This window comes from Poecilia mexicana, unplaced genomic scaffold, assembly GCF_051168715.1.
Source record: "Poecilia mexicana isolate PSO_F unplaced genomic scaffold, ASM5116871v1 scaffold_2, whole genome shotgun sequence".
Taxonomy (NCBI): Eukaryota; Metazoa; Chordata; class Actinopteri; order Cyprinodontiformes; family Poeciliidae; genus Poecilia; species Poecilia mexicana.
Genome location: NW_028263371.1, coordinates 2592326 through 2618002, shown reverse-complemented (window position 1 = coordinate 2618002; position 25677 = coordinate 2592326). Strand labels below are relative to the sequence as shown.

At 40.0% G+C, this 25677-nt stretch overlaps 1 protein-coding gene across 3 annotated transcripts in view; it reads right to left on the bottom strand.

The window, feature by feature from the left end:
• lrba (LPS-responsive vesicle trafficking, beach and anchor containing) overlaps positions 1 to 25677 on the bottom strand; it is a 229719-nt gene that overhangs the window by 89894 nt on the left and 114148 nt on the right. For all 3 annotated transcript variants that reach the window (XM_088008919.1, XM_088008921.1, XM_088008927.1), the window contains exons 37-39: positions 9289 to 9413; positions 2031 to 2168; positions 160 to 296 (exon numbers count right to left, since the gene is read on the bottom strand). In XM_088008919.1, coding sequence (XP_087865045.1) covers positions 160 to 296; positions 2031 to 2168; positions 9289 to 9413 — 400 coding nt within the window. The remainder of the gene's footprint in view (positions 1 to 159; positions 297 to 2030; positions 2169 to 9288; positions 9414 to 25677) is intronic.

The following is a 25677-nucleotide window of genomic DNA, read 5'->3' as shown; positions in this document are numbered from 1 at the left end:
AATGCATAACACAATTTTAATTTTCAAATGGATTTGGGAAAAAAAAAAGAAAAAAAAAAGAAAAAAGGACACATGTTCGTCTCAAGCATTTCCCAGGAAGTCGGAACATTCAGTCCGCTCTATAGCAGCGGGTCGGTGCAGACAGAGAGCCCTCCTTACCTTTGGATCGATGTCCTTGAAGCTCGGATCGTCCTCATCCACCTCAAAGAAGAGCTCGGAGGCGGTGACCGACAGGGTGCCTTTCACCACCGCAGCCGGAGCGATGAGCTGGGCGCTGGTGCTCAGGTTTACCGGGCCTGCCGGACACACACACTCCGCTCAGAACTTTCACTCACACCGCTGTGTTAAGTTCAAATTAATACATGCTTAGTGCTTCTGCAAACTCTCTTACAACAATAATACGCCGTTAAAGGCCCAATGGGGAAGTAAATATAAAAAAAGAGAGAAAGAAATCACAAATCAAAGCAAAAATAAACTTCGTTAAAACTGAAGACATTTTCAGTATCGACTCTCCGTCAGTGAAGCATTGACTGCGGGCTTTGGGGAGAAGCCGCTTCATCTCTCATCCATCTTAATTTATGCCAGTATGACACAAAGATCCGCGGGCTCAGGGGAGCAGCGAGCGGAGGTTCTTCTTGCCCGGCCCGGCGCTGCACATGTGCGGGCATTGTGTTGCAGATGTGCGCCGCGGAACCGCGGAGCTTGATTTCCCAGCAGAGCGCGGGGCGGCGGGCTAACACACAAATGGATCCACGCTCAACTCCCTGTGCTGAACCCCGGGGAGCGCTGACACGTTATCAGTGGGTTGGAATAACAGTTGTTTTTTTAGCCCGTTCACTCAACAACAAAAAAAAAAAAAAAAAAAAAAAGAAGAAGAAGAAAAAAAAAAGATTCAATTCCACCTGGGACAGAGACAGCAGCTGCTGCTGCTTCAGGTGATGAGATGAGTCGCCGCAGCTCCCAACTTCCGCCCCTCCACAGATCACGTCATTAGACAGGGATCAACGTTTAATCCCGTTGTTGCTTTATTTCAACCGACTCTGCGTTTATTCTGCTGCCAGTTTCCCCAGATTATAAATCTAATCCGGTTAGAGAAGCGGAGTAATATTTAATTAAACCAAGATTATTGAAATATTAGGGCCATATTTAGTCCAAAAGGAGGAGGAATAAAATCCTACAGTACTGTATGAAGGTTTATTAGCTTACTAAGCTTGAAGAAGAAAATGTAATGATCTTGTAAAAAAAAATAAATAAATAAATAAACATTTAGAGCCAGAATCCACATTGCTAAAATATATTTGATAAAAATAAAATCTTTGGAGTTGAGAGGGTAAAAAATAGCATGTGTGTGTCTTTAATGCTCCACAGATGAAGTTCACTGGCAATCATAAAGGATGCGTAATATGTTTAATAGGATGTATAATAATAATTTAAAAAATACTTCTATTGTTCTGGAAAGTAACTGCACCTTTATATCACAACAAGATGGAATCTTTAAGATGTGATTTAAAACAGAGACAAAATGTTCTTAAACAATAAAACAAATCTATACACTGCAAAAAAAAATTACCTGTTTTTTTGTCTAGTTTCTGGTTCAAATATCTTCATACTCCTGAAAAAAGGCAAAACTTACAAGTAACTTTTCAGCAGGATATAGAAGCTTGTTTTCAGTAAATAATTCTTTAATATTGATGACAAAGTATTTTTCTACAGGCAGATTGTTTCACTTATAACATGGGAAAAATATCTTGTTAAAAGTGAAACTAGTAGTTTCTCATCTATGTTAAGGAATTATTGACTTAAAACAAGCTGCTGTATTTTGCTGAAAAGTTACTTGCAAGTTAGTTTTGACTCATTTCAGGTGTACCAAGATATTTGTAGTAGAAACAAGACCAACAATACTTGGTAAGACTTTATGTTTTTGCAGTGTATTCGAATGAAGTAACAGGAACACAGAATACAGTGTGTGTTTGTGTGTGTGAGATGTTGCTGACTGTAAGGCAGGAGAAGATAATGATCTCCTTTCGTACCTGTTAAGTTCTCCAGGTCTTTGTCCTCCAGGGAGGACAGGGTGTCATCGTCCCCGTCCAGGGACGTCTCGCTCTCCGTGTTCCGATTGGCCAGAGCCTGGCTCCTGATGGACTGCTTCAGGATGTCGTCCTCGGACGCTGCATGGGAAGGACAGAGAGTTTCTCTTCTCATTCAGCTCATGCTTCGGCGTTTTGGTGGAGAACACTGCAGCTCTGCTCGGCCGCATTGCTCAGTCACACATGGAGGGCTTTTAGCTTATCGTTATTAATCAGAGGGACAAACGCTCCGCTCTATTGCACAATGCAGCTTGACAGAACGCAGACATTCATCTGAGGCTCGAGTCTTGCAAAATTAAAACTGAGCGTAATGTTTTTGCTCTAACATTTTTTATGGAAAGCTTCATTCCTCTCGGTGGAAGAAAAACACATCAACAAAATGGACGTCTAATCGTCGAATCTCGAGTGTTTGCAACTTTTTAGACCTAAAAAAATGCAAGGAAATGCATTCATTTCATTTTATAACCCCAACAGTTTTTCTACATCAGCAGATCAGTTTTCACACCTAGCGTCATGACAACTGGGGACGGCGGTGCCTGCTGCTGGTTCAGACCAACGTCAAGCTGACATCTAAATGCAACATCCAAACACACACACACACACACATCAGCTCTTTATCCAAACCCCATTTAAACAAGATGAACAGATTAGGACTTGAGCTGCTGATCAACAATCTGCAAACAGTAAAAAAGAGTCGCATGGCGGACGGGGCTGGAGAGCCTGCACTGTTTGTAAACACGCAGCCCGTAACGCAGCTTCTAATCCCAGCGTTCTGGTCGAGGAAGCGCCTCGGCGGAGTGAGTCGTCTGAAAATCCCGGGGATTTCTCATCATCACCTGAGACGGAGAGGAGCAGCCAGACTCAAGGAGCCGCCGCAGGAAGCGGGGCCTTGTCATGGAAAATATGCAGCTCACTGATATTTAGAATGGCCTTCCTGTAATTAAGCCTCCCTGGAGGATTCTTTAGTTAGCGGCAGTGAAATTACTACCAGCTCTCCTAATATGTACCACATGCCTTTTGTGTTTGCGCCACGCCAAGTGGACAGAAGAGTTGTTAGAAGAGCTGGAAAAAAATAAAAACAGGCAGCGGAACAAAACTTTAATGCACCGTTTATTAAATCATTTTAATATTACAATGGGGGGGTCAAGTAAAAATAAAACACTCTGATGGGATTCAAAACAGACACTGATAGCCTTCCGTAGAAATGTTAGGAGGGAATTTTATGGAATATTAAGCAGCATGTCACAAACCATGAAGAAATAAGTTGTTCCTTTTAGTTCAAGAAATACAAACGTAACATCCTGTCCTGTAGATTTTCACACTGAAGATTTTTTTTTTTCTGTTTTGTCTTATTTGTATAGTTTATTTGAAATGACGCTTTAGTCAAATCTTATTCAACTTTATACATTTGACATTTTATTTATTTTAATTTACTTTCTCACTTTATATCTTTTACTATTTTAAAGTTTTTACTCTTTTAGGAACTCATTTCTTCTATTTTAATCTTTTTTTTTATTTACACTACTTTGAACTGAATTTTTTTCCACATTAACCATTATTTTAGAACAGAAATTTTAAATCTTTATTTCACTCTAAATTTATTTTTTTTTAAATTTCCTGAATTTCTTAAATACATTTTCAAATTAACATATTAACATTTTTGCTATTAGTTTTGTTTAATTTGATTTATTTGGTTAGACTTTATAAATAGGTCTCTCTCATCATAATATATATATATATATATATATATATATATATATATATATATATATATATATTTATATATATATATATATATATATATATATGCACACACACACCATGCGCACACACACCCACAGAGAGAGAGAAATGGGTGTAGTTATACACATATTACAGTTTTGTATCTTAATCTTTCAAGCGTCTATCAAACAGTCAGCAGCCTGACTTACAGTATTAAATTCGGGAAGTAAAACACAAAAATTATGAAAAAGTAAAAACCTGACTGGCAGATTGCAAATATTTCTACTTTAAAACAAAAACAAATGTAATCAAGTAACTTCAGCAGAACCAAGCTTTCTGTCCAGAACTACCTGCTCACTCCACTCAAGCATGCACGGTCGCAGCAATTAAATTGTCAGAATTAACAAATTTGTTTTTAACGGGAGCGCGGCCAACAGTGTGGTCATGAGGCGAGTATTGATTAGCAGAACAGAGACATTAGTCTTCAGGTATTTACTCTGCCACCTCTGCAACACGGGCCCCATACCAGACCGAATCAATCCCCCCGAAAAAAAAAAAAAAAAAAAAAAATGCTTCTCTCCAGCCATAAATACAGAGCAGCCTACTCTAGTCCACTGGCAGCCACACGCTTCCCTCTGGAAGTCGACTTGGCTCAGAATGAATGACAACAGTTTCTCCCCTCTTTAACACAGGCAGCAGAACGTTCACGTTCACAGTATTTGTTTTCTTTTTTTTTCTTTTTTTTTTTTTAACACAGAGTTCAGATTGTGCTTAAAATAAAAACGCGAACAGCGTTCTAATTTTAGCACAAAATTTGACGAGTAGCCAGCTAGCCGAGGGGTGCTCCAGCATCTCTTGGATATTTTCTCAGAGAGTGAGCCTGTCCCCCCCCCCAACCCCAACACCCCCCTCTGCAGCTGATGAATATAATTACAGCCAGATACGACCTCTGTGCTCCGTGTGAAAACTCAGTGCCGCGTTCTCCTCTGGAGCAGAACTTCCGTAACAAATGTCGGGTCGGCTAAAAACAAGACGAAAGGTTACATCAGAAAATGGATGCCGTCAGAGCTTCGGTGTCACCGAGTTATTCTAATGATATATTCCCACAGTTTAGTCACACAGTATTCCCTTACAAGGTTTGGCCATTCGGCAACTGGCTGCTGGTTATTTTTACACAATATCTGAGGCAGGGATAGGAGATTTTTCTTGCATTCATTTGTCTTGTGCCACAGATGGATGAATTCACGACATCGGCTTAAGTTATTCGGAATAGAATCAAACCAGCATCGTGGATGGGAGCCTACAGGGGTACCCTCGACTAATTTTCCTCTGTGGAAAAAAAAAAAAAAAAGCACTAATGGGAGAATAAGTGGGATGTCTGAGCTCAGTTATGGCTTGGCTGGAGGGAAACGTGAAGAAACTGTATGGGAAGTTGAAGCAGGGGAAGAGCGACCTGCAGCTGCACTGGAGCCGTTACTGCAGGACCAGGAGCCTCCCAGGATCCTGGAGGTCCCCAAAACTTATTGCCTCTAAATCATTTTCTTACCGGCTGCTGTCACACCTGCCGTTCATCCATGGAGAAGACGACGCATTAGGAGGGACACGCAGGGGAGAAGAAAAAGTCATGTTCAGTGCAGGATAATTCAGGATAGTCCCACCGTGCAGCGCGGTTCACATTAACCATAAAATTGAGCAAACTGAAACTACAAAAATAAGTTTGGTTAATGGAAACATTCAAATAAAAATAAAGAAAATCTCATTTTTAATATGTTTTTGTGGTAGGTTGAGGTGGCTTTTTAAATGTATGGAGATATTTTGCAAAACTGCAATGGAAATACTTTTTTTCACATCACGGATGTTACTACTGGCAGGAACGATGAATAAGACAACAGGAAGTGGTAGCAGGATGATTGATTGTTTTATTTTTTCATACAATGTGAAGCCAGCTCCACCAGAGCTCTCACAGCATCACACAGTTCATAAAAAGTTGTCTGATTCCAATGTGTTGAATCCATAACTCTTCTGTAAAATGGCCGACTACAGTTTCCCCATACATAGAGGCTTGTCGCTCCAAACGCCTGATTAAGACGCTGACATCTCCTCTCATTGGCTGACAGATGAGGAACACTAGTACTATGGTTGAATTATGAATATAGCTCGATGAACTGTTTACACCCGTTGCTCCCATGAGATTTAATGACTCTAGAACCATTACTACTGCACACAAAATCAGTAAGGGTTCCAGTGCCGGACAGAAAGGACTACTGTACCGTTCCTTTTGGCTCAGCATAGCTGTTGCAGTTTTTCTTTACAGAAATACGTTTGGACACAAGCTATGCTCCTCACAAGAAGGGAAACCAATCAGTCGCCTCTCACACCTGGGATTTGCAGTTACATCATCCTTGTTAAGAGTTTTTACAGGTAGTGTCGAATTTTTGTAACAGATCGGTTCTACGTGTTAATACGTCATCAGGTTGTTTCAGCAAGTCTCTGTAAAAGTCCTCAGAAAACAATACAGCAATGTATTGATTTTAGGAAATATTATGTGTATTTTTAAATACTAATGTATTTTCAAAAGTACCTCAGTACTTTAACTTTCGTAAACTTTTGACCAAGCAACCTTAACTTGTAGTTGAGGAAGATTTGATAATAGTATCAATAATTTTCCTTAAGTACCAGAGTTGAGTTGGAAAATGTTCACTCATTTAAAAAGCATTTTTTGTTGTATTTGAATATCTGTTTGGACAGATTTTATTTTCAAAAATTGTAAGTAGTCATTGTTTAAAGCACAATTGACCATGTTCATTATTGGTGTGCAATCCTCACATTTTGGTATCTATCCGGTAAGTAAATATCTTGGTATCGGCCAAGATTGCCGATACCAATACTTTTTATTGTGGTTCGTTATATGAAACTTCCGACCTTTAATTGGTTTGTCTTTTGAATTATTTTGTTAAATCATAGGGTTGCATTTAAAAGTGTCTACAAAATACTGCAATAACATTAACATAGAATAGAAAAATAAAATGTGTGCATTTTTCCTAAATACAAGCATATAGTTTGAGAACAAGCATAAAGAATATTTTTCAAGGTATAGTCAAAAAATTTAAATACAAAAAAATAATTTTTTAAGGAGGAATCTCAAACTGAACTATCAATCTTGTCACACTAATACTGATCTGATACCAATAGATCGATCCGCCCACCTCTGATGCACATTATGTACATAAATGATCGCAGTGCACTATTTCTAATAAATAAACAGTATTTTAGGTTGTATGTTCTTTTGTTTGTTTACCTGCCACTTTGCTGCTGCTACACCTAAAGTTCCCCACTTTCCATTTCTATTTTAATCTCATTGTGAACAAAAAGTTTACTTTGTTTTATTACAATTCTTACTTTAAGTAATATTCAAAACATGTTACGTTCTGCCAAACTGCATTAAACAGGAAGTTAAATTTAGCCTTTGTTTTGGAGGAGAAAATTAAAACAAAGGTTTTGTGTATATGAGGCATGTTTGGAACTTAATACGTTTAGGAAAAACAAAACTTGAAAACTCCACCAGTCCTTCACATTCATTAAAAAAAAAAAAAAAACAAAAAAAAAAACTGGGAAATCTAAAAGTTGGATGCAGGAATATTTACTTACATGAAAATGGCCTTAGACACAAATGTTGAATAAAGATGAGAAGGAAAAAAAACAAGTTTATTCTTGTCTACAACCAGTGTTTGGTTTGTGCGAGTACACTGGAGTATATCTGTGCTGCTCCTCAGTCACACAAACATAACACACTGCTTCCTGCGGGGCGCTGAGGCCACGCCCCCAATACGCGCTGGATATTCCTCCATCACAGAAACAAATGATTTCTACAACCATGGACTACTGACACCACATCTCTGAGCCCAGAACACAACACTGATCAAGATACACACACACGCACACAATGTGGATTATATGCAGTAAATTATTTTACTTTAGATTTAATAAAAAATAAAATTTAATTATTAGGTAAACACATGAAATGTATTCAAAATATCACACATTCATTTTGTGACAAAATGATATTGTGATATCTAATATCTAAATCGGATATTTATATATCACTTTTTTTTCCTTTTTGTTTTTTAAAGACCCTCAATTTCAAGTTAATTCCCAAGAAAATCCACATCAAAGTTCATGTGAAGTTTTCAGTTTGGAACGTTTCCAAACTGACCCAGAAACTGAAGTTTCTGAAACTTCTCTTCCCCTTTGCATACGCTGATGATACTGGCTCTATTTGTCTAGAAAGCCAGTGGGAACAAATTGTTCTAAACACACAATTCCTCATAGTGTGTCTTTTTTTTGTGTTTTCTTTTTTTACACTGCAAAAACAAAATCTTACCAAACAATGGTGGTCTAGTTTCAAGAACAAATATCTTGAAATAAGACAAAAACTTCCAAATGACTTTTCAGCAACAAATAAAAGCTTGTTTTAAGACAATAATTACTTAGTATTGATGAAAAACTCTAGTTTCACTTCATAACATTTTTCCATGGTTTAAGTGAAATGTTCACCAATGGAACTAGACCAATTTAATCAATAACAAGGAATAATTAAGTCAAAACAAGCTCCTAACTCTTGCTGAAAGGTTTTGTCTAAGTACCTGAGATATTTGCACTAGAAACTAGAGCAAAAATACTTGGTAAGATTTTATGTTTTTGCAGTGCATCTTAACCCCAGCAAAACTGAGGTAACTAGATTTGGTTCTACAAAAAACCTAAACTTTATCTTTCCATCTTGAACAGTGGCTAAAAAAAACATTAGCCTCCATGTCGCATCATAACCACAATGAAAAGGAAAACACAAAGTCAAGGCTAAGCGATGTGTTCGGTTGTTGAGGGCGACATTATCGTGGGAATTGCTTCTTGGTCATGGATGTTTTTCCACCTGAATAAATGCGGCCAAAACCAAAGGTGAGATTTTCTCAGCTTTTCTGTGCGAGTTAATGCTACAGAAAAAAAATAAATAAATAAAAGATCAAATTGTTTTAAGAGCTTTCACACCACTTCCAAATGCTGCCGCTAAACATGGAGGTTTGCTCCAGGCTAACGTGACGAGTCCGACGACAAAAGGGGGGGAAGTCCCAATATGACCTTTATTTAGACGGGAAATAAACAGAGCAGGGAGAGAGATTTCTACTAACCACCAGTATCAGCCGCCACTACACGGCCGCAACAAGCGGATAAACAAACTTCTTCCATTCCAACACCCGATGATTCATAATCCAGTGAATTAGGCGAACTCGAGAGTAGGCTTAATTTATGTGAAATTCAAATGTGGGTGTTTTACTGTGTGTTGTGGAACAATAAATCTTTTATTGCAACAAGAGGGACTAATCTTTATTAGCTTGTACCTCGTTGCGATGCGGTGGAAGGGAGAAAAAAGAAAAAAAAAAAAAAGAGCGCACAGTAAATTCAGACGTAGAGGAGCTGGACTGACCGTGTTCGGCGGCCGCTTTGAGCGCCGCTTCCGAGTGACTGGATCCAAACGGGTTCCTGATGAAGCGCCGTCGTCTCCTTAAATCGTCCTCCCAGTAGTCCAGGCGCCAGAACTCCCTCGGCCAGCTGCAGCGAGACAGAGGTTGCACATGTGTTAGCAATTACCAGCCAGCATGGTATAGCGGGCCCGGCATTAGCACTTGGTCGGAACAGGCATGCATAAAGCCTGCATTGTGTTTGGACTCCCCCCCCCCCCTTTTTTTTTCCTCACAACCCTCAGGATCCTGTCTTCAAAAACATTCACCCTGTGCATGCTGGGATGGCGAGTCATTGCAGCCCTTTGCTTTTGACAATGACTCCATCTCCGAGGTAAAGGTGTCCCCACCCCATCCCCATCTTCCACCCTCCGGCTGTTTCCGAGGAGACGGACTGAGTGAGTGGGCACCATCACAGCTGAGTGAACACACGACACCATGGTCATTTCCCACACGCGTTTGTGGCACACGCTTCCATTCTGGGCTCATTTCGGGCCCAGCAGGACACTTCTTGTCAGGATTCATGGCCGGCAGGAGAAGGAGAAGGCCATTACCGACATGGAGGAAAAGGGGGTAGGGGGGTCGGCTAGAGCTACCAATATTAATCAATGTCTGTGGGCACAATTTTAATTTGTAGCTTAGATCTCCCTTTTTAACCAGAGTTATTCAGCAGGAAAAGGCTCTCAGGAAGGGGAAAGCGTTGACTTATTGATTGTACAAGCATTCTTCTCACTTTTCTATCTTGAAAGGTGAAAATGATATTCATTATACTTTCAACAACCAACAAAATATGATTAAACTTTGATGTAGAATTTTTTTAAATGTATTTTTTCCCACAAACTTTACCCAAATGACACGGTCAAGGTTAGGAAGGAAGAATATTCAAATCTCCTAGCCTGTTCAGCCGTGTATTTGTTAAAGGGGAAGTATTACATGTTTTCCAGCCACATAGTTACTTGATTACGCCTTAAAGTGATACTATGTTGCCTTCAGTTGTTAACAAAATGCTACATTTATCAAATATGACTTAAGAAATTTGACTTTGTAGCTTAAAGGCTTGAAATTGGGCCTCTGTCTCTTTAAAGAACTCCTGCTCTTTCTGAAACTCCGCCTTCAGGAAGTCGTCACAACATGGCTCCTATATTAACCCTTTAGCAACATTTTTACCAGCATTGCACTGAGCAGTAGCTCCTATAATGAGCTCAGCAGATGTTCAATTCCACCTGGTGTTTGCTAATTGCTGCTGGCTAGTCTGAAGGAGCTGAGCAGAGAAGTAACTGTGACAGACCTCTGCTAAACAACGATTATGTTCAAAGTCTTACTCCAAGTTGACTTAAAGTATCAAATATATGTAGCAAGTACAGTTAAATATTAATTAAACATGCAAAGTGATGCACCTCAATACTTGCTACATTAGAAATAAAAATACATATTTGTGTTCCAAGAAAAATAAAAATAGATTTTCCCTCAAGTATTGAATTTCATTATGAACCAGGCTAGGCTTTCATTGGTCTTTGTGACTTCACTAACACCTGCTAATCCCTGAGATTCTTTTAGGTAATTAAGACGTCAAGCAGAAAGAAGAACATTCCTCTAGTGAAGGAGTTTATGGAGGAGTTTAGAGTAACATTTGAAAATGCAAAGAATCTGGTGAGGAGGAGACAGGATGATTCACCATGGCGACCCCCAAGAGGAGCAGAGGAAAGCAGAAGAATGAGAAGAGTGTATACATATATTTACAACTATCTGTGAAGTCAGAAAAATAAAACGCTCTGAGGTTCACTGAGGTTATATTGAGCACTGAATATCAGGCCTCAGATGTAATTTCAATATGAGGACGATTTGTAAAACTTCTGTTCCATTTAGGGAAGCAAGAAGATGTGAACTGTTCATTTTCTCAATAGGACAGGTTCAATCTGGCCGTTTAGTTGTGAGAGGCATGACGTGTTACAGCCACGAGGGACGTCTGAGGCTAAGTTTGAGCATAATTAACATTTATTTTATTTGTAATTATTCTACATTTCCACAGAAAAATGTATCACTGATTTTTTTAACATTTATTACACAGATGGAAGACGTGAGCAGTTTAAGGCATCAAAACAAAAAGCAAAAATTACCAGTTAGAGCTGACAGTCCCAGATGTTGCTATTAGCAACATCTGGTTGTTGATCATGTGACTCTTGTGAGGCAAACAAAGTGTTTCCATTACAGTTTTGTGAAATAAACCAATTATGATAGGGCCCAAAAAAAAAAAAAAAAACTTCAGCCAAAACTTTTTCTTTTCGAAATGGTCATGTTTCCATTTATTTTCAAAATGTTGAATTGTGTAATTATATGTTCAATGACAACACAGCTAGAGCAGCCAACCACTATTAGTGTTTAAATGCAGTGTAATGTGCTTTGGAGTCCTCTGACTTGATAAAATGTTATACAAGTACAGGACATTTCCTGTTTCCATTCCAGTACAAGGAAGCATGTAGCTCTTTTGTCCCTGTAAGCAACAGTGTGACAAATTAATAATAATACAAAGCAACAAAAGTCAGTCATTTAAGAAGGAAAACTATTCAGGTTCAAAATGTCAGCACTGTGTCTTAATCAGACGACAAACTGCAGCAGAAGGAACTCAGTTCAATTACAAAACTGAAATTATGAAAGATTCATAAAAACATGGCAATTTCGAAAAAATTCTGTGCTATGATGGGGTGCTTTTTCAGCCATATTGAAGGAGAAGGATTTCACAAAACTGCAACGGAAACACTTTTTTCACATCACACGAGTCACATGATAAACAACCTGAAGTCCCTAATGGTGGATCGTTGAAGAAGACAACAGGAAGTAGTAGTAGAATGATGGTTTGTTTTTGTTTTTTTCATACAATCTGCAGCTGGGTCCACCAGAGCTCTCACAGCTTCACACAGTTTATAAAAAGTTGTGTGTCATTCCAACGTGTTGAATCCGTAGCTCTTCTGAAAAATAGTCGACTAATTTCCCCAAAACGCCGCACACTTAGCCGCTCCCAGGTAGGCGGGGCTTCTCGCTCCAAACGCCTGAGTAAGACGTCAACGTCTCCTCTGATTGGCTGACAGATGAGCAGTAGCATCCTTGATTAATTATTTCATGTAACTGTTTACATCCTACGCCGGCATGAGTTTTAACTACTTATCGCATGAACGAGCTAATTCACATATGATTTTAATTTAATTTCTTATTCAACGGAAACATGAAATTGTGTTTTTCCGACATTAGCAGAACACAGAAAAAGATGTGAGCACACTTGTAACGGAAACGCAGCTACAAAATGATCAAACCAAGAGCAGCTTTACGCAAGAAAATGAAAATATTCTAAACCTGTCTGCCTGATTAATTAAAATCTAAACAAAATGGAGGACCCAAAATGAAAAAGAAAAGCTTGTATGTTAAGTGGAATGAGGCACCCAGGTTGAGGGAGTGCAGAGGTGTGCGCAGGACCAGATTTCTGCTTGGTGACAAAGACTGTGCTCCGTGTTCGTCTGCGATAGTCTCAGAACGCAAACAGCCAATTCATCATCCTGCCCACCGTCGGTATTCATCTATGAAAATAATTATCGAGGCCGAGCATAGAGTGGCTCCGAACTGAGGCTGCGCTCGCATCGCCTCGCATGAGGTGGGGAAACGTCCGACTCGCACAATACACATTAATCCATCAGGGTGGAGTAATTAGTTGCAGGGGGTGATGGGAGTTGGAGGAGGTGTGGGGGTGGGGGGGTATCACCTCTGCCAGCTTTATTCATCCAGCTGGCTGTGACCAGGCGACAGAGGAAGTCCTAATGATGAGGTGCCAGCAGAGGTGGACGACAGCGAGAGATATCTGCTCATCAATCCCCCCCGATGAGAGGAGACCGCCGTAAAAAAAAAAAAAAAGAACGGCCAGCGCTCCACAACCCCCCGCCCTGCACACCCAGTGTGTTTCCACAAAGATAATAAATTATTCAGAGCCCAGGGCTTCCTCAGTACAATTTATAGACGCACTATTCTTCAAAATAACAACTATTAAAATAACAAAAGGGGCCAGCGTTTGTGTTCCAGCTCACGCCAGCCACTTGTGTAATTAGTAATTAGTTGGGTCATAAATGGTGTCTGGTAAAAAGGGGAGGCTGTTGATGAAAGCAGGTTTATTCAATGAATTAAATCATCATGGGGAAGTTACGTTTAAAGGTGGCCTACTATGTGTCCCTGAACTGGTTAATGTAGGTCCATACAAAATATATCCATCACATTTTGTTGCACAAATTCATTCTTTGATAGAGATTTTAAGCTCCTTTCAGAATGAACTGTTTTTAGGGCGTCATGTCACCTTAAATCCAAACAAGTTGCTGCTAGCCACTCCCCCTCCTCCCAACTCAAAGTTTACACTCGCACATAAAATGGAACATCTTTGACAAGCAGAAGTGGAGCCTCCTGTACAATCAACAGGAACGCAGCAAGTGATTTCTGGATGGTAAGACAACAACAAAACACTTGTCTTTTCCAGCAGCCATTGCACAGTTGCAAATCCAGCTGAGCAATCGTGTTGCTGCTGGGTAACGGGCAGTGCCTGCTGATTTGCGACACTACATTGGTCGTAATCAGAAGTCTGACTGCTGTCACATTTAATTAGTAGAAGGAATGACGACAAAAAATATATATATTTCAACAAAAAACAAGACCTGCTGCGTGAGTGTAGACAGAGAAGCCTTGTGAGGTGGATCACTACGCCAGTTTGCTGTTAAAGAAAATGAACAAAATTAAAAAGATGATTCTAAAGAACTGTGATTATTGAAACACTGGCTAACGTTCTATCAGTGCACAGGTTTCACAGGTTTCCAGGGAGTCTGCACTGCTTTTTTCTCCAGTTCTAAAACTACAATATATTTAGACAAAAATATTTAGATTGGTTCTTTAAAACCCAGCTTAAGATTAAAGAAAAAAAAGCTGAACTTTTAACTGATCAGTTACACATCAACCTTTGATTTGTGAAACCTTTTCTCAATATCAGAGAACAAAAGAATATTTTTGAAAATATTCCTGGAAGGCCACATTGTCCTCATCAACCCAATACCGTGCATCGTCCCATCTGGTCAAATGGATTTGCTGTTGGTAGTGAAAAACACTTAATGTGTAAGGTCAGCCACATATTAGACTCTACAGACCGCTGTTGTGAAGGTCAAAGTCCATGACATTTCAAGAAAAACAGAACAAAAACTATTTGTTCAGAAGGTCATCAAGAGCATTATTAGCTCTGTTCTCTTCCCCAGAAATTAAAAATAGTGAAACAACTTTGGTCGATCATTTTACGACGAAGTCTTTTGAATTGATTAAATCATAATGTAGAGCACCATGTTGGATAAAATGGCTCACTCCCACCGTCAGGTATGATGGAGCGAAGGGGATGAGTTCAACCATCAAGTGTTCAAGAGTCAAATGAAGGAACAGCAGCCTAGGCCTGTCACAATAATCAATCAATCAATCAATCAATCAATCAACCAATCACGATAAATTAAAAGCAGCTCAAAATTTGCATGGTCTATTATTTTTCTTGCTTTCTACTAAAAACTGGATGACAAAAGTCTTCAGCCTGGTACTTTGGTTATTTTAAGGATAATTTTGTTCACTTATTTTGGATATTTAAAATGTATTTCAGTTCCAGTGTTAAATGATCATTAGAAATTAAAATTTATTTATCTTTGACATTGCATTATTATGCCGTTATTATATTACTTAAAAATGGTCATTATCGTTTATCGCGATAAATTCTGGGACAATTTATCGTCCAGTAAACTGTTTCAACCTGACAAGCCGAACAGCTGTTTTAACTTCTTTTATTTATAAGAATCTTATCTTTTCACAGTTGTAACTTTTTTTTTACTTATTGTCCTTATTCTAGAAAGTTGTTTCACTTCAGTACCTGTGAGCAGTACATAGAGTTTTTAATCCATGACCAGTGAGAAGTACAAAATAGCACAGTTCATTCAACAAGCTGAATGGTTCTGTTGCAAACAGCTCGGTACCAGAGCTTCAGGAACATGATTTGATTGGTCGCCTTGGCAACAGAGGGATCCTCAGAATCGCATGAACGGTTCTAAAGTTATGGCTGATTCTGTTTGAGCAGCGTTGCCGGCGCGTACGTGATAACATGACCTTTATCATGCCGAACAGGACATGCAAAGCGGATAGGCTTTCATATATCACCACAAGCGGCTGCACTTTGGCACAAACAGCCATTCATAACCTTTCTGCTAAATTAATTTGGGCACAGTCATTGAGCGCTGCATATGCGCCGGAGATTTTTACCTTCCTGCTTATTTGATATTAATGCCAGTTTCTACTGGCAGCCCTCAAATCGCTCAAACATTGCCGTTATATCTCCCACCAACCCCCCAAAGATAATTTTGCTTTGATTTGCATAAACCATGTGTTTAGAAGAAACGGGAGCAGTGGCCGACCGGGGATTTGTCATGTTGAGGAGCCGGGAAGCCAGAGTGCTGGCTCTTTGTCAAAACCGTGGCAGTGATGGCTTCAGTCTGATCTCTGGGCTCAAATTAAAATGAAAACGGGACCAAACAACCGTCCCGATGAAACGCTTCGGTGTGATTAAGTCGTGCAGGGGGGGTGATTTTCTGCGTGTGTGCTAATGCCTATCCTTCCTACTCCAATGAGGTGAGCAGGAGCCCATCTACATGAGTTAATTCACCTCAGCTAATGTTGTTTACAAGATTCAGCCGAGGTGATCCCGGGGTCACGGACGTGGAAGTGTTTCCATCTTAGCCCCCGCGTCCTCTCTGTTAATCAGAGGAACAACTTATTTAATGGGTCTATTTCTCATTTTAGACCTAAAAGCAAAGGTAGATTCAATATTTAATAAAATGATAGCAGCACTGCATGAAAATGACTGATACGGGGACTCTGTTTTTAGGGAAGATGCAACTAAAAACAAGGATGCCTAAAGCTGGAAATGCAACATGTTCACTCGCTGCGTTTCCATGGCAAATGTGCACAAAACTTTTTTGATATTCCACTAATAGTGAAAAAAAAAAAGAATTTCGCAACTGCTGTTTAGTTTTGTTTATTTAGGATGCTCATTCTTGCAGATGTCCACACATCACTTCATTACATCTTTATATTGTATTTTTATATTGTTATTAAATACAACAGTTGGCATTAATTTCTAGAGTTGTGCACGACAGAACAACTCGGTTCTTTTCTGTACCTTACTTCTACCTTTTAGTAAAATCCATCTCTTTTTGGTAGCGTGCCTAGTAAAATGAAAATATGTTTTGACAAAACAATATATTTTTGAAATAAAATCACAGGTGCTCAAGTTTAAACAGTATTTCTGAAAAACAAGTGTTTAGAAACTTAATCCATCTTCAACGGAAAGTCATCCTGATATGTCAGGTATTTTTCTAACTCTTGTAGAGTAATGGCAACAAGCTGCTCTACTTTGAATAACTCAAAGTTTACTTGAAGTTGCAGTAATTATATTAAATTAAAATATGCAATTAAAATCACAAGAATAAATTTATTAAAAAACATGCCTTGACGTCATCCTCCTACCGCTTCCTGTTGTAACATCCGGTTGATCGTACGACTTGTGTGACGTGAAAAGAGCGTTTCCGTTGGATTACACATTTACATCCTAGCACAAAACCTTCTTGTCAAATAACGCAAGTTTTTCAGAACTCGCCACGCTTCCATTAAGCAAATTTATTTTCATAATTTCAATTTGCGCAACATAAAGTTAATAGGAACCCAGCTACCTACAATTTCCAATTAAATCAAATTTATTAACATTCCTCAGAAAACAACAGGAGCTAAAAACAGAGAAAGTTTCACACTGCCCCTCTGCAGCTGGCACAGACCCGGGTCCTCCCACAGAGTTGCGCTCCCAAATGAAATAACGCCCATCAAAGGCCTAATTACCTTTGCATGAAGTTTCCAATTAGCAGTGATTATACCGAGTGTAGATCTTACAACAAAAGCAGACCATTAAACAGTAATTATATCTGATTATATGGAGAGGGAGGGGATAGATGTTGCTTCGGATGGTTTTCAAAGCGAAGCGTCGTTGACAGATTTCCACCACGCCGGCCGACGGCCGCCATTTGTATTTTTGATGAAGACACATTTTTCCTGAGATTTTGACAACGCGCATGCGAGGCCATTCATCACCGGCGCGGCGAGGTAATGAGGCCATCCGCCGGACCGGGGTTGCATAATTCTGCCATTACTGGCCCATTGCAATATTCCTCTGACCTCTAGCTTTCAGTGCTGATCTTGAATCCTGTGACAAATCTAGAACCACTACACGACGCGTCCACAAACTACGGCCGGAAAGGTAAGTGGTGCTCAAGGTCAGATAAGATTGGGTAGAGGGGAAGAATGTTTCTGTCTGAAGATCCCAGTTTTCAAACAAAACATGGAGGAATGTTAAAAAAAATCCCCCTGAAGCTCTGAGGTTCAATGCAAAGTTGGATTCTATAATAAAGTCATCCAAGCCAACTGTAAAGTGCCTGACGATAACACTCAGTAAGAATATTAACTAAATTTAAGTGAATTGAACTTATTTAGCAGTTAAAATTTTTGGGGGGGTGAGGGGGGTTCAAAAGAAAAAAGAGGTGGTGGGGGGGGTTGATTTTATTTAGCAACTGTTTTTGAGGCTAAACTTGAACTTCTTCTGATCCGGCTTTCTACACTTGGAGCTGAACCTGAACCCAAACACACAAACGGGTCCATCTAAAGCAAACCCAGAACACAAGCTGAAGATGAACGACGAAAAGACGATCATCACAATGCTACGCATGTGACTCTTCTGTGTGGACTTTTCTACATTAGCTGCAGAACAGAGTGCTGGGTTCTAAAGATAAAGGTGATTCCCTCCGCACCCCCTTTTTCTCTTTTCTTTTTTTTTTCCCGTAATGTTGAAAGTAGCAAAATAAATGACCTGCTGGTCTCATGGTGTAATTACAGTGGCTGGAAGCATACCAATCTATCAAGAGGAAGGAGAGGGGGGGCGCTGACATGCTGCAAAGGGGTTAGTCAAAGGAGATAGCCTTTGACTAACTACTGGCCCTGAACAATCGATACCGGCCACATATTGCATCCAGGCGGAAAGGAGAAAGAGAAGAGAAAAAAAGAGCTCTAAAAACTTCCCAAACGGCTTTTCATTCAGATATTGATCAGCAACCCTTTATCGTGACCTTGTTCCACCGAGCCATATACTTTAAGGCAATATGAAACTCATAAATCTGATAGTAGCAGCAGGATCTCGGCTGGCGGTGAAGAGGCGAGGCGCGGAGGTGTGATGGTGTAATTGGTCTTTTTCTCTCTTTTTTTTTGGGATGAGAGGCATGCTTTCATGCTTCATCACCAATGTTCCGTTACAACTCCAGGTGTAATGGAGAGGAGAACGGACCAATGGATAATAGGAAGCAAGGAGACAAAGCTACAACAGACTGGAGGTTCTGGGAGAACGATGTGCTTCTTTAGAGATTCATGCCATTCTTGATGTTTTAAAAATTTAAGTTTCAGATCTTTAAAAAAAATTACATCTGAGTAAGCTAGTCTGAGCATAACAGCCTGAATCTCTGATTTGGCTTTGACTAGGCCTCTCCAAAACTGTCATGAACTGATATTTGGACTGTAAAAGGGCAGTATTATGTATTTTCCAGGCACAAAGAGGGCATTTTATGGAACAATAAAGTAACTATAGTATTTTTATAATAATTCTAAAAATACTATAAATATCAGATATGACTTTAAAAAATTTACTTTAACTGAACACTTTGAAATTGGGTCTCTGTCTCTTTAAAAATCCTTGCTTTTTCTGAAACTCCACCTTCAGGAAGTCATCATAACATGGCTCCTCTATTAACCCTGTAATAATGTTTTACCAGCGATGCTCTAAGACAGGGGTCCCCAAACTTTTTCCTGCAAGGGCCACATAGCTGTTCCTTTCTCTGGTCGGGGGGGGGCTGCTCTGTCTTCGAAACTGTCAAGGGGGGGGAATGGGGGCGACGACACATTCGCGCTTTTAGATAGATTTTTACCCAGAATGCAAATGGAAAAAACCGTGAGTGAAACGGTGACTGTGACTGACGAGTATATATTCCATTGAGGGAAAGTTAGTTTCACATCTGCTCAAGCCCCCTGGTGGTTGAAGAAAAATCCACATATAAACCGGAAAATACAATATATGAAAAAAAACACTGAATGCTCTCTGGTATGAGGAGGCGGGCCGGATCCGGCATTGTTCAGGGGGCCGGACCAAATGACGTGGCGGGCCGTAGTTTGGGGACCCCTGCTCTAAGAAGTCGCTCCAATAATGAGCTCAGCAGATGTGCAGTTCCATCAGGTGGTGTTTGCTAATTGCTGCTGGCTAGTCTGAAGGAGCTGAATGGGGGAGTCGCAGAGGAGGGATATTCTGAGGCAGCAGCTTTTAAACTGCAACTCTGAGGAGCAGCTTCGTCTTGAAGGCGGGGCTAGGTCCATCAAGGCGTCAGTGCAGCTGACTGGTTGCCATGGAGATTAAAAGATTTCTCAAACATGCATGAAAGAGTCAAGGCAACATTCCAGGAATGTTTTTGATTTGAGATCATCATAACATGATGTAAAGCTAAAAAAAACAAAACAAACAAAAAAAAAAAACATGATACTGCCCAATGAAGGTTTTCTGATGAAACTTTGAAAAACTTCCTGTTTGTCGATAACAACCTGTTTGGAAATTGATTTCTTTTGCAAAACTGAAATGGAAATGCTTTTTTTCGCACTTCATGAGTCACATGAGCAACAACCAGATATTACTACTATCGCAAACCACAAAGACAGCAGGAAGTCTTTGTCGCAGCACGTATTTTATTTTTTTTTATATATAATTTATCTCAAACTTTTTAACATGAAATTTTCATTTGCTTTCTTATTTAACAAAAAATAAAAACACAATTGCAAAATTGTGTTTTATCCACATTAGCAGAACATCAACAAAGCTTTGAGTTCTTTTCTGGTCTTGGAACTCGACCACAGAGGCCAATGTTGCTCTGTCTGGTTCTTTTACTTGAATTATTGTTTCGACCTTTTATTACACCACCAATCTACGCAGCAGACTCAGGTCTTCTTCTTCTTAAGAATTTAAATTTAAGCATCAAATAAAGCCTACAAGCCGCTGCTTCTGTGAGGATTAAAAGATCCAACCTCAAATGAACCACTTTCCCTTCACAGTCATTTTAAAAATTGGCTGCCAAGAGTCATTTTTTAAATCTCAGAATATGCTCCAACACTTAGCCGTGCTAACATATGGACATCATCAGCTGTTAATATGTTTCGCTGTGACACTTTGTTGCTATTCCTCGCAGGCCCCGCCACCGTACTGTATATACAGTGGATGTAAATGTTATCATTGAGGCTATATTCTAATTCATAGCCATGAGCCAGACCGCATGGTGGGGCCCTTGTGGCATGTTATTTTATGGACCCCGTGGAACGCACATCTGTCAAACTTGGGATGGTCTCCCCTGAGATTTAAAGAACATCCTTTTTGTTCGAGTCACAACTTTTTCTAGTCCCAGACGCACGTCAAAGTGAATGATGAATGACCCGGAGTGGTGTGCATGAAACCCATTCAAGGACTCTGGTGCACAAGAAGTCTGTGAGATGGGAAAGGGACCGGGACCCATTTATGCTCCGTTTGTGTTTATGGTTGCATAAAAGCAGATGGATGATCACAACTTGAGCTCCGGCTAAATGGTTTTCAAGTAGCCGGCGAGGGGACCAGAGGAAACAACATTTTGGTAGTCGGCCGCAGCTGCCCGGCCTCAGAACGGCGACCTGCGTTTGTGTTTAGACTGCTGGTGTTTAGAAGAAAACCAAAAGACCATTTCCAGTCAAAGAAATGGAGCTAATTTTGAGGATGATCTAGTTTAGAAGCAACAGACAATCTGACCGAGTTTATGCAAACTCGCAAGTTCATTTCTTGTCCCTCTATGTCCTCAGTGACGGTGGAATCTCTGACTCCCTTCACTTTTATGAACATTTCATCCACTTCCGCTTCTAACAGCAGTATATTACTGCTTTTTAAAGCATAAAAATCAACTTTTTGAGCTTCAGATCATACTGTAATGTTACTCCCTCATCAAAAACGTCCTTTAGTCTCCCGTGGCAACCATTCAGCTTTGCAAAAATGCTGGATGGCCCAAGTACTGCTTTCAAGGGCAAAGCTTCATGAAGCTGAAGTTTCCAAGCTTCCACCCTTTTCTGTGACTCCCCAACTCAGCTCCTTCAGACTAGCCAGCAGCAATTAGCAAACATTATAGAAGCTACTCCTCAGTGAAACGCTGGGAAAATCGTTGTTAAAGGGTTAATAGAGGAGCCATGTTGTGATGACTTCCTCAAGGCAGAGTTTTAGAAGGAGCAGGAGTTTCTTAAAGAGACAGAGCCCCAATTTCAAGATGTTAAATTAAGTTGTTTAAAATCATTGTTGATATTTACAACATTTTTTATAACTAAAGGTAACAGTTACTTGAATGTGACATAAAATAGCACCTCATACCAGGAAAATTAATAGTACTGTCCCTTTAAAAGTAAAAGTGGTTACATGCCAACACACACACAAAAAAGTTTGTACCATTTTAAATAATGTTCTGTGGAACTCTGACAGAAGTAGTATTTTATTTTGCTTTATTTTTTTTGTAATGTGGTTAATTTACCAAAAATAGACTTAATATATAAAAAAGTAGTTGTACTAAAGTGTTAGTGCCATCTTCCCCGTCTTCATACTTCTGAGTCGGATCATTTCCCCTCTCCTGCTGCGTGTCATCCATCCTCTCCCTTCTCCTCATCCCTCCCTCCCCCCCATGTCGCGGCACAGCCGACGGCCCGTGTTTCCTAAACTGTTATGCTCTTGTTTCCTATGGTTATATTCTCCGCTGACATGCTGGAGTCCCATTTCCTTTTTCAGCTGCGAGTCCAGAGTACCAGCGCAATCGTAATGTACAGCGCGTCCATAAAACACTCCCGGGGCCCGGCGCAGACACTGAGCAGACCACGACTTTAGCACATGCATTACTTTCAATATTATGCACCATAATTTTGATTTAAGTCCGCAACAGGAGGATACAAGTGGAAATTATTCTTGCTGCTCGAGCTTCTCATGCAATCATTAATATAGCAAAATACTTGACACAAACGGCCTCGCTGCAGCACGCCCGGCCCCGTGACGTCGTTTGGGTTTGAGCCGAAACCAGAAGTGAGTGAATATTAAAACACTTGTTGGGTGGTTTAGCTCATGTGATCACGAGGGAACCAATTGTATTAGACATGCACAGAGAAATCGGTTATTGATTGGGATCAGTCGGGTTTTAGCTCGGTTGGTCCTGACTGGAGTGAAGAGAATTTAATGTGGCTGTTCTCGGTATCTCTGGCTGCGTTTCTATTGATGCTAAAATTGAGCAAACTGAAAAGCAACAAAATGCAATCTGGAAATGTTTGTATCAGCAGGTAAGTATTTTAAATAAGCCAGAAATCCCCACATTGTGATGAGTGCGTCTTTAACTTTAGCTTTTTGGGTGGTGGTGTTTTTCAGGCATAGATTAACTAAATGAAGTGAAGGATTTAGTTTAGATATGAAAATGTAAATAATTAGAGGGTTATAATGGTAGAGAGAGAAACCAGGAAAACATCAGGATCTAAAGAGGGCTGTACCAATTTCCTGGTTTTCATTTATAAACTGTTTATATACTCTTCCCTTTGGTTCTGGTTAAATAGAAATAGAAGGTCAGTTTGGTGCGTTTCCACAATTTATATCCTGATTATGAATAAAAATAACTCTGGGACTATCAAATCCATTCATTCAATCTTTCAGGGATTGAAAACTGCACACAAGAAATTTAAAATAGTTAAAACAGTTAAAAGGAGCAGTATTATGTAAAATCGACATTTTTAAATTTTATCTTATTTTTTTATCAAAAACATACTTGGAGTTTTGCTTTGATTCTTTCATGCTTGTTTGAAAAATGTCTTACTCTCCCATCACAACCACTCAGCTGTGAAAACACCTGGGAGACGAAGCTCCTCCTCACAGCTGCAGTTTCCAAGCTTCTGCCTCACAGAGCAGCTCTACCTCACTCAGCTCCTTCAGACTAGCCAGCAGCAATTAGCAAACACCTGGTGGAACTATGCTCATTAACTCCACATTATAGGAGCTACTTCTCTGTAAAACATTGGTAAAAATGTTGGGTTAATAAAGGAGCCATGTTGTGAGGATTTCCTGAAGGCGGAGTTTCAGAAAGAGTCAGAGCTTCTTAAAGAGACAGAGGCCCAATTTCAAGGCACTAAATCGCAATTTGTTATATCTGATATATGTTACATTTTCATTACAACTGAAGTTAACAGATACTTGACTGTGCTATAAAATGTCACTATAAGGATCATTTATCAAACCTAGAAATTTGTTTAGCAGGATAGAGTTCAATGGACTTAACTGAAAACAAAATGCAACTCACTCTGTCTCATTGCGTAACCATCTTCTTTGAGAAATATCCCTTTATATGGAGCAACGCTGCTAAAATAGAAACTGAAAAGGCATGAGAAAATTCCTCCTCAGTGTTTTTATCAGATATTCATGGCATTATTCTTCATCATTAGCTAAACAGAAAGAATCAACCTTTTTTCTTAGTAAAAAAAAAGTGACAAAGCACAAGATAAGAGAAATGCTGATATCAATAGTTTGTCCATTACAGGTCAGCTGACTGTCCTGCTGAACAGTTACAAAGCTGTTGCTTTTCGATCCCTCCCCGCCGATCAATACGGAGGCATACTGTTTCAATTTTGCCCGCATCGATTTTCTCTGCAACGCTCCGACCCGAACGCATTCGTCTCTCTGAAGGAAGGAAGATTTGATTTATTGAAGAAAAATTGGAGTGCACATCACAAAGATTTTTTGCCAGGCAGGAGTGTGACACACCAAAAGATGGATGTGCCTTGGCTGGGAAGCCTCTAGCCTAAGGGTGTCCATTAGAGCAGCACGGGGGCAGAAAATGAGCTGCGTACCCGAGGAAGGAAGGAAGGAGGCGCGGAGGGAGACCAGAAGGTGGAACAAACTGGAAATAAGGAGGCTGCTGGTGTCTGCAACCTGAATTATGTTTCCATAAAGGCGTAAAGCTACTGCAGGAATAACACCGCCGTTACCATCACATCACACTCCCCATTTTCACCATGCAAAGCCGGCTTCTGCGGCACGTTAGCCGCCCCATTAGGAAGCAATAAAGAGGCGATGTGAGAAGAGGGAGAAAGACGAGAGCAGAGCGTGTCTGCTGGGACCGAGTTGGCGTGCTCCATCATCTGCCCTCATCTCCTTTCTCTGTCTGTCAACTTTGTCCAGGTGTCATGTACATGAGATGATTCCTGACCCAAATAAACACTGCAGCCGGCGGCGTCCTCAGAGGACCGGAGCCCCGAGCGGGAGGAAGGGGGAGAATGTTGGAGTGAAAATGAAATATCTGCCAGTTGTTACGTGTGTGTGTGTGTGTGTGTGTGTGTGTGTGTGTAGGGGTGTGTGTGTGTGTGTGTGTGTGTGTGTGTGTGTGTGTGTGTATGTTTGCTGGCTGTTTCTCTTTCCTGGGTTCGGTGATGAGATAGAAAACAAAGTCCAGTGTCTTGATAGAATATTCATTTTTGTCATTTTTCTATTTTATCGGGAATTTGTGCGACAGCAGCTGTGTTTTCATTACAAATATCCGCAAAACTTTTTTTCTGATGATCTACTAATGTAAAAAACACCAACAATTTCGCAATTGCAGCGTTTCAGTTAAATAAGAAAAGCAATTAAAATCACATGCGCTACACACAGACATGCTAAACGTCCTGCATCATCATCCTATGACTACTTCCTGTTGTCTTCTACACGGTTTGCGCCAGTTGCAACATCCAGTTGTTGATCATGTGACCCGTCTGATGTAAAAAGAGTGTTTCCATTGAAATTTTGTGAAATAAACCAATTTTGATTCGGCTGGGAAAAAAAACAAACAAAAAAAAAACACCTCTGCCTACTTTTTACTGAAAAGCAAGTTTTTTTCAAAACGGTCCTGTTTCCATTAAGCAAATTTAAATTGCACATGTATATGGTCAATGCGCTAATGCAGCATTGTTAATGAAAAGGATTCACAGTTATATTATTAACTACAAATACAAATCTGAAAAGTGTGGCATGCATTTGTTTTCAGGCCAAAAGTAAAATCCAGTCGACGAGCAGCAGAAGGTGAAGTGAAACGACGACTTCAGGCCTGCAGAGTCAGAAAACTCCTAGAATGATTCGAGTACCTTGATTATTAAAATTTCTCGAGGAAAAT